Below are 10216 nucleotides of genomic sequence, written 5' to 3'. Positions count from 1 at the left end.
AAAATAAACACATCTTACCTAGCTGCCACTACTTCTCATAAATTTGCCTTTGATAGGTTGACAAGACGACATTTTTTGTTTACAACGGGGCGTTCGATATTGAACGCTCGTATTCGGAATGTCGGAACTCATTCACGTAATACAAACTCAGCGTTCAATAAAACGTCAAGATATTGAAAGCTAAAATTATCTAGACTTTTAGTAGTTTAGTAGTTTTTCATTATAGACTATTTATTAGCTATATAATAAACTATGTTATTAAATAATAAATTGTTACTTGGAATATCACATCTAAGACCACTGTATGTGTCTTTGCATCCGCATGGACATGTTCAATTAATTCTGTGGCACGTATGATTAAGCTTACAGTGTTGACTACAAATATGGCCACAATTCGGTCCATAAAACCCGGATGGACATTCTGTTAAAGAAAGAGAAATGAAAATCAAAATAATAAAGTAAGATTTATAGCTTTGAGGACAATTGCATATGATAGTTTATGTCGTATACCTGTTGTACAGTTGGGCGATCCTCTCAGTCCATGTGAACAAATACAGGTTCCATCAACATGACTACATTCACTTATGCATTTGGATGAACATTTATTTGTGCAGTATTCACCATAATATCCAGAGTCACATGCTTAAAGAGTTAATTTTTCAAAAATAAAAATGAATCTCTTTTCAATTGAACTTTCAACTCACTTCACTGAATATTAAGGTCAGTTTCATAATAAACATTATTATCCTTCAAAATTGTACAGTCATTCTGACTAGTTTAGAGCAACGTGTGGGGAGGCGATTCGTGATGTCTCCCTTACGCGCAGGGTGACAACTGTGTTGTTTCCCTTTAGATGAAAATAAATTAAGTGTCGTGAGAGATATAACTCATATATATATATATATATATATATATATATATATATATATATATATATATATATATATATATATATATATATATATATATATATATATATATATATATATATTATGTAACTTGTATGCGGAATAAGTAAAAATAAATTTTAACGTTGACCTGAAAATTGTCTGTTGACATTGTGAATAAATGGAATGGGGGCAGCTGGTAGGAGAACACGAGGGATTTGACTGGTATAATCTATTCTTAATGATTTAGATTCTTCAGGAGAATAAAGCAATTATGGACTGTTTACAAGGGAAACATCACCAGTTTTGATTAGGGTTTTCGCCCTTGGTGACGCCTCCCTTCTAAAAAGTCCATAATTGTATAATGAAGGCACCTTCATTTACCTATAGAAATTAAATTTCCCTAAAATAGTTTCAATGCATTTTACTTTTTTTCAGAAAGTTCTATTATCTTCAAACTATTATTATTTTAATTTTAAACTCTTACAATGTGTTTGGCAGTAATTCCCTATCCATCCTGTCTTGCATCCTAGACATGCCCCTGTGATGATGTTGCATTTGTTGTCCCGACAGCCCTTCGAACACTCTTTGTCGCATTTTTCCCCGAAAACACCAAGTTTACAACCTAAGAAGCATGTTTCCTACATATAACTACAAAATGGGAGGTATTTTCACATCACCGTGCTACAAATACATGCTACTACATGTACAATAGTTTGACCAATATTCGAGATAAATTTTTATTATATCGCTCTTAATGTGAGATTTCAGGGGTTTTTTTTCTAAAAGGGGTTTGACAGGTCACGGTAACCTTGTGAAAGGGCGTGCTTCGTGATCTGATTTTTTTTTAACCAAGGATATACGAGGGTTGATCAAAAAGCTCGCGAACTAATTGAATTACTTCCTTACAAGAAATAAAATGAGGTTCCAATGTTCATTAATTTTAAAGTAATCTTCTTCAATTTTAATGCACGTCCGCCATTATTCTACTCATGCGCGAATCACGTGATCCAGGAGGTCATGTGACATGCTCCATAGCGGTCTGTTCACAGAAGTTAAAAGATTTTTCCGAGTCATATTTTTTACCATGCAAGTTATTTTTTGCAACAGGAACAATCCATCTGTCAGAAATGGTCAAATCTCGGCAATAGGATGGGTGGATAAGTATATCCCTTCCCAGAATTAGCATGGTGACCATCACAACACGAGTCGTCTGTTTCAGGAGCGTCGTTTATCCAATGTGGATATAATCTAAGAAGGGGGCCTTCTTTTTTTCATATCTCATATGTTTAAAGTCTAAAGTAAACGATATTTGAGGGATTTCATAGTTAAATTATTGTGAAAATATCCAAATATTTTTCTAATTGTAACTTGGCGATCTATCATAGCAAAGTGCTCAACTAAGAACACTTCTTTTCCCCGGCTTTCTCTTGGCAACAGAACAAACATCATTTTTAACCATCTCCCTGCGTTCACTAAAACAATCAATACAATTAATGATTGAACTTCTGGTAAGTTTTTTGTCTTCATACATCTTGTACAAATTATCATATTCTACTGCAAAGGAATTTCCAAGATATACTTCAAACTTTACAGCCGTTCGTTGCTTGAGTGCGACTGAGTCAACCAATTTTTTGTCACAAGTCACCTACAAATTGACGTCATTTTTACACTGTGACGTCACAAATACAGAGCAAAACATTATATAACATCTGCTATTTATAGAACAAGTGTATGACTATATGTTTGCCAAATTTCATTCTGATCTGAATTGTGGTTTTGTAAATATAGAGATAGTTTGCGAACTTTTTGATCACCCCTCGTAACAAGAAGTCTGTGAACGAATGTTAACTAGTAATATCCCTGCTCTGATGTGAATAAACCCTCTCATGTTGACGTCGAATTCGTACAAAAATGAATCACACCATAGGACATGCCTAAAGAAAGAATGTGCTAATATTTTAAGCATCTGCGATGAGTAGGTGCTTAGAAAACTGCGACGGACATTTGGTACGGACAGATGCACATATAAACAGAACATTGACATCAGATTCGAACAAAAATGAATCCCATCGTATAGTATGCCTTAACAAAGCGTCTGCTAAAATTTCGATCGTTTGTGATGAATAGTTGCTTGGAAAACTGCGACAAAAATTTGGCACGGACAGACACACGGACACACAAACAGACAGACACACAAGGGTAAAACAGTGTAACCCCTTTCCTTTGGAGCGGGGGTGTAATAAAGGTATTAAAACATCAAGCTGTTCAACAGAAATATCTTGGATAATCTGCCGTTCCTTCAAGCGTGCATCTTCATAAAGTACGAGTAGCATAAGCAAATGTTAAGTTTTATATTAATGTATATATATACATTAGCTTTATTACCTTCTGAAGTAAGATTTTACTGGAAATGAAAAAAAAACCGCATGTGAATTATGAACGTACCGTGCACTATCACCTCACACAATTTAGTGCTAGATACGTATTCGTATCCCTCAGGATATGTGTAGTTGTCTAATCTTTCGTTATAAAAGATGACGTATTGGCCATATCCAATACAGGTTGTTGTGAAGTCTAAGGGAGGCAATTTGGGTCCGTCTTTGTAACACATATACCCTTCATCTTTATTGGAGGAGTTAGATAAATACAGAGAAAACCCTGCAAATTGGCCCTTTTGTCTCTAAACTGAAATATTAATATAAGAATGTTATGAGCACATCAAAATAAATATTTGAAGCAGGCTTTAATCTGACAAAAACAAAACATTCGAGAAAAAACTAGCATAATTACAAATTGAGAGTAGTCAGCAGTGAAGTAAGGCCTGATTGATGCTGAAAAATTTGTCAGCTGTCACAAAGCAGTGCATATTATTCTCTCTTGCTCAGAATATTGTTTTGACAAAACGAAAATCCTTATTATTTACCGAAGTCCTCCCCATAATCTTTAAATAAAATTCTGATTCTGAACACACTGTAGATGTCTCCTAGATCCACCATCCACCACGATTCCCTGTATGGGGTCGCAGAACCTATCTTTCGAGTTGTCGTACAAGAATTATTATTTCTATCCACAGCATTGACAGCAGCATGGAATTGTGGCCAAACGCTAACATAAGCTGGACCCTGGAAGGCATTCTTGCCAGCAGATAAATCATCTTAAATGAAGTAAAGAAGCGTTTACATGAACTTGTTCTATTTATTTGTTATTCTGCAAATCGCATACGCATTATTACCACGCACAACACTATAATTGTGACTTTCAAGTACAACAAATTACTTTGTAAAAGAGCTTACTATATATGATTTCAAAGCTTCCAGTGGTTTTATTGAAATATTCAAAAACAGGGTACCGTATGTAAATTGATGTGCAGAGAAAGTGTTGGAGTAAATATACGAGGGGTGATCAAAAAGTTCGGGACTAACTGAATTACTTCCATAAAAGAAATAAAATTAGGTTTCAGTGTTCATTTTAATATTTAAAGTAGTCCTCTTCGATTTAAATGCACACCTGCCACCTTTCTGCGCATCCGCGAATCACGTGATATAGGCGGTCACATGACATGCTCCGAAGAGTTCCGTTCACAGGGACTAAAAGATTTTTCCTTAGTCTTATATTTCTTACAATGCAAGTTATTGTTTATAACAAGAACACTCCATTTGTCAGAAATGGCCAAATCGTGGCAATAGGAGGGGTGGATAAGGATATCCTTTCCCAAAATGAGCATGGTGACCATCACAACCCGAGTCCTCTGTCTTGGGTACGTCGTTTATCCAATGTGGATAAAGTAGGGTCGCCTTCTTTTTATCATATCTGATACGTTTAAAGTCTAAAGTAAACGATGTTTTAGGAATTTGATAATTATATTATTAAGATATTCAACTGTTTTTCTAACTGTAACTTGGCGGTATTTCATAACAAAATCCCCAACTAAGAATACATCTCTTGCCCAGCTTGCTTTCATTGGGCAACAGAACAAACATCATTTTAACCATCTCCCTTCCTTCACTTAAATGATAAATCCAATTAATGATTGAACTCCTGGCAAGTCTTATGTCTTTATAAACTCTGTTCAAATATATATATGCTACTACAAAGGAATTTCCAAGGTACTTATAAAACTTTACAGTCCATCATCGTTGCTCGAATGTGACTGAGTCAATCATTTTTTTGTCAGAAGTAACCTACCTATTGATGTCATTTCATCATTGTGACGTCACAAACATGGAGCAAAGCATTACATAACATATAGTATTTATAGAGCACATGAATGACTATATGTGTGCCAAATTTCATTCTGATCTGAATAGTGGTTTTGTAAATATAAAGAACTTTTTAATCACCCCTCGAATTGACAAAAAAGTTGAGGAAACAGGGATGTTAACAGTCTCGTATAAAGTCATCGTTTTGCAAGATCTATGGTCAGTATAATGACCTTGTCAGCAAATACATTGATTGATTGATTGTATGTTGTTTTACGTCCCGTTAGAAAATTTTTCTTTCATATAGAGACGTCACCAAATACCGATGAAGGGCTTTAAATTTAGACCTTTACTCAGCACTCAGGGCCATTGAGCAGTGAGGGTTCTTTTTCGTGCCAACGCCTACCATGACACGGGGCCTCCGTTTTTAGGACCCGCAACTTTCACTTCAAATTGCCGAGCGCCTGGCGAAGGAACAGTTGCTACCTATGTTTTATCGACTTAGGTCAGTCGCGGCCGAGATTCGAACACTCAACATTCCGATCACGGTGAGAGCGTCTTCCGACACAGCTACCGTGACGGCTTCAGCAAATTTAGAAATATAGTTTATCATTAAGTCAAATGCTGACTGACGTTTTTCCTTGTAATTGTAAGGCCATTATTTAAACATTGATTTGTCTGGATTTTTCGATTTGCCCGATCATGATAATGGGTTTGACCGGGGATGCTTACTCCTTTGTGGCACCTGATCCCTTCTCTGATGTTTTCAGAGATCTGTATTTGCTCTGCTCCTAATTTGTATTGTTTCAATGGCGCAGGTATGTTAAGGCAGTACCCAGATCATATTTCGCCGAATTTAGACTTTTTTCGTAAAATGTAACATTGATAAATCGGAAAAACCATAGATAAACATTTTCTATTATTATCCATTGTATAGACGTCATTGAGTCTTAGGCTAAAAGAAGCACTCCACTACGACGTCATCACGTGACGTCTATAAATAGAAAAATTGCCTTAATGAAAAAGTGAAAAGTTCAACACTACCCCGGTGATAATTCATTTCTTTTTGTGAAAATAATTATGTAAAAACATCACTGGGCCATGAAAAGTGCTGCTAGAATCCTACTCTCCTGACACAGAAAAAAATATTCCAAAGTTTCGCATGAAACCTTACCAAAATTTTTTAAATACATTTTATACATACGATCAAGGAATTTTTATCAATTCATGTTAACCACACGATTCTAGCAGCACTTTCCAAGTACTATTAATAGAATACAAGCTTTCGATACAAACAAAAATTATATTTCAAAGTATGCGGCGTAGTGTTGAACTTTTGCATCTTTGTTGTTATAGAACGACAGAGGAACGGCTGATCGGGATTTCAAAGCACTGACAGTGTTCATTAGAAGAAAACATGATAAGAATATATCAGCGTACCTCGTTCTTAATCTTTAATTCCTTATGAATCACACATAACATTCACGCTATATGCCTTAAAAATCCCATTTCATATATTTGTTTACATGAATTCTCGTCACCTTTAATTTCACTCGGCAAATATTTGATCAATAGTTATGACGTCATGGGTTTGGTATTTAATAGCGATTCTCTGTAACCACTTAAACTTCTTTGTCACGCATGGTCACCGATTTTGATGAAACTTTGCCCATTATTACAACTTGACACCAGAAACATATATCAACTAGGAGACTAATTGTTCAGAGAACAATTAGAGGCCTTTCCACCTTTTTAAGTGTTTCCGTGAGATTTGGGTTGTAATAAAGAAGAAAAATGCCCCCCCCCCTCCAAAAAAAAAAAAAAAAATGCTCCTCCAGCTGGGCTCGAACTCAAAACCCTTGGATTGAAAGGCAGGTGCGCTAACCCTTAGGCCACGCACTCCGATGAAGATGTAGGTAGTAAATATATTGTTTAGGAATAAATAGGAATATAAGAGCACGTGTCCTTTTGTTTGTTGTCCAATGTAGTAATCAGTAATAAATAGTTTTGAGAAACACGATTGGTGTATAATAAAAAGCAGATTTTCTGTAAATATAATAAATTTGAGTTGGTTTATACTTTGAATAAATGGAGTTAATCATCTAGAGCCTAGGATACATTAGAACTGCCGTGCCGAGACTTTGTTTACGAATTTATGAAAAATGTCGCGTTCGGTTTGACCGAATATGGCGATTCAAAATAATAGGTAAGATTAAATAAACATCTCTATGTGGGTTGAGTTAAATGTAACTAGCATAAATTAAAATTTCAGACATGCATTTCAGGAAGAAAAAAAGGTGTCAATGAGAGCGTGGAAATTTATTTGATAGGAAAAATCGCTATTTTCGAGATTCTTTCCATTAATATTAAATCTAAATAAAATTGAAATAAATTCCACATACTAAAGAAATCAAGAATGCTTGGTATTAAAATATTGTATTAGAGCAGGAGAATCGAATGCTATTAATAACAACTGAAGAAATAGCCGATAAAAGCTTAAATTCATTTTTATGCTCATCAGCACCTAAATTTCAGATTAAAAAAAATGTAGTATTTGTCGATAAAATTCATAATTTCGTTACACTTCAGAGACTCACCGTAAAACTTTCAGGAAATTTTTTCTTTCTTTTTTTTTTTTTTTTTTTTTTTTGAAGTCTTTCCTGCGGTTGCTTAAAATCTTATGTCGATCCGAGGTGTTGTATGAGTTTTAGAGACATTTTCTACGTTGCTATTGATTTTTTTTTAAAGGGGGGGGGGTGAATTATTTATTTATTTATTCCTAACATATTTTAAAGTAACAGTTGCAGCAAACTCCACGAACTTAATCTTGATTGTGACCTTTAGGTCAAAGGTCAAAGGTCAAGGTCATTAAAAAAAAAAGAAAAAAGAAAAAAAGAACTTTGCTTTAAACTGAGTTCAACACTGAAATGTACATGAATCTAGATGCATGTTCTGATTTTTTGTTTTACCTTTGAGTCAGTGTCAAGGTCAAAGGTTAAAGGTCAACGTTCAAGGTCAAAGTTCAAGGTCATTTAGATAAATAGCTGATATCAACAATTTATATAGTTTTCAATGACCTTGACCTTTGACCTTGACCTTCATTTCAAGGTCAAAGGTCAAACATGCCCATGCAGTTGGTTCCATGTCTCTAGGATAGACCCTTTGAAAAAAAGTTCATTAAATGTAAGCAGCAAAAACTTTCAGGGACAGTAACTCATAGAAGGGGCCGAAGAACCCTTTCGCACTGTATAGATTGAAGAGTGTACTAAATGAGTCGAAGACACTGATGAGGGTTTGGAATCTCTACGCTTTACGGTTTCAGAGGAGTAGCGATAACAAGGTTTTATTGCGAAAGGGGTGACAACTTTTGAATGGGTCAAGCTTGGGGGACAAGAATGAAATCTTTAAAATAGTTTTAGAAGGACAAATGAAAGATGCAAAGATATGTAGTATATGTTGAAAGACAAAAGAGCTATAAAAAGAGCTAATTTTCTTATATTTTGAATGACCTTGACCTTTGACCTTGACCTTAACTTCAAGGTTTAAGGTCAAAGAATCTTATGCAGTTGGTCCTATTTCTTTACGACTTATCGTTAAGAAAATTTTTCATTATTCGTAAACACCAAAAAATCTCAGAGGCGATAACTTATTAAAGGGCTCGACAAATCATTTCGCAATGAAAAGATTGAAAAGTCCTCTCAAGTAGTCAAAAACATTGGTAATGGTTTCGAACCTCTGCGGTTTATGATTTCGAAGGAGTAGCGATAACAAGGTTTTTCGTTCAAAGGGCAAGAACTCCGAAAGGGGTCATAGGTCATACTCGTTGGGTAGTTTTTCGAAACAACTTTTGATGTCGAGTATCATGAACTATAGAGTTCTTCGAAAAGTCTTTCGGTTCAAAAGGCGGTAACGGAAAAATAATAATAATAATAATAAACATAAGCATTTCAATAGGTCTTTCCACAGAAAGGTGGAAAGACCTAAATAAAATTTCGTTGCTATGTGTCTTGGTTGCCATGGTAACAGCCAGAAAAGTTGAAAAAATTTAGATTTTCAGCCACTTTAAATCTTTATTAAGCCTTAATAAAGACTAAGAAAAACAAACAAACCATTCTCCCAAAAACTTGACACCTTGTTGCCACTTATGCTATAATGAAACTATTTAGAATTTATCTCTAAGTAAGTGGTAACCATGGGTACATTTGGAATACATTTTAGATGCTGAAAAATGCTGAAAAACGCTCTATAGCCACAAATGATAGATGTTACATGATCAAACTCAATCAACAACGTAAGAAAAACAATGAAAAATATTTGACCTCATGTAATTAGGTATTGGCAATATTATTCTAAAAATAACTTTCATGGTTGCCATGGTAACACAGTGTTACCATGCAAAATCTGTTGCTATGATTGGGTTAATGCTACTATCGTGAGGGAAAACAATAAAATTCATGACTGGCACATATGCATCCTTAGGACCTTGCAACAACGACAACATAAAAAAAATTGAGATTAATTGTTACTTTGCAGTGTTACCATGGAAACAACGTACTAGTTGTTTAAAGTGATATTTTTTTGCTGCTTTAGGAATTTACCAACCTTTTAATCAAGAAAAATATCATTTGAATCACCTTGAATAGTACTTATCTCGTAGAACTAAAGTTGAATATCATATATTGATAAAGGTTGTTGAAAAATACAACACTGTTGCTATGGTTACCAAGAAGAGAAAATGTTCGATTTTGTTAATTTTTTGTTAATATTAGACCCTTTGTGCCAGCTTTTTGCATCCAGTTAGAGATTGGGTGATAGTCAAAATTGAAAGTCAGGTTAGTTGTTCACATATATCAATCATTAAAGTTTTGGGAATCTACATACAACGGTACGTATCCAAGGAAACAGAGTATTTTTCAGATTTTTATGCATGTTTTTTCGCCTTATTTCCATAGTAACGCACTATTTAAAGAAAATTGAAATTGAATTTTTTGAAATGTGAAAATTAGGGTCACACCAAGGGCCTTTAAAAATTGATCATCAGTTATATAGAAATATGCTTTTTAAAAAGATAGGATAAGATTAAAACACTAAGAGAGTAAATTTAAAATCCCTTCGTGGTATTAAAAC

General features: G+C 34.5%; 1 protein-coding gene across 1 annotated transcript in view; it reads right to left on the bottom strand.

Annotated features, from left to right (window-relative positions):
* Window positions 1-749: 749 nt before the first annotated feature.
* Window positions 750-10216, bottom strand: part of LOC133180136 (uncharacterized) — a 69463-nt gene continuing 59996 nt past the window's right edge. The window contains exons 34-37 of the mRNA XM_061314711.1: window positions 3814-4044; window positions 3336-3548; window positions 1375-1512; window positions 750-847 (exon numbers count right to left, since the gene is read on the bottom strand). Of these exons, the coding sequence (XP_061170695.1) occupies window positions 750-847; window positions 1375-1512; window positions 3336-3548; window positions 3814-4044 (680 nt within the window). The remainder of the gene's footprint in view (window positions 848-1374; window positions 1513-3335; window positions 3549-3813; window positions 4045-10216) is intronic.

This window comes from Saccostrea echinata, unplaced genomic scaffold, assembly GCF_033153115.1.
Source record: "Saccostrea echinata isolate AGI-Se365-2 ecotype Australia unplaced genomic scaffold, CSIRO_AGI_Sech_v1 ptg000006l, whole genome shotgun sequence".
Taxonomy (NCBI): Eukaryota; Metazoa; Mollusca; class Bivalvia; order Ostreida; family Ostreidae; genus Saccostrea; species Saccostrea echinata.
This window is presented reverse-complemented; position numbering and strand designations above follow the sequence as displayed.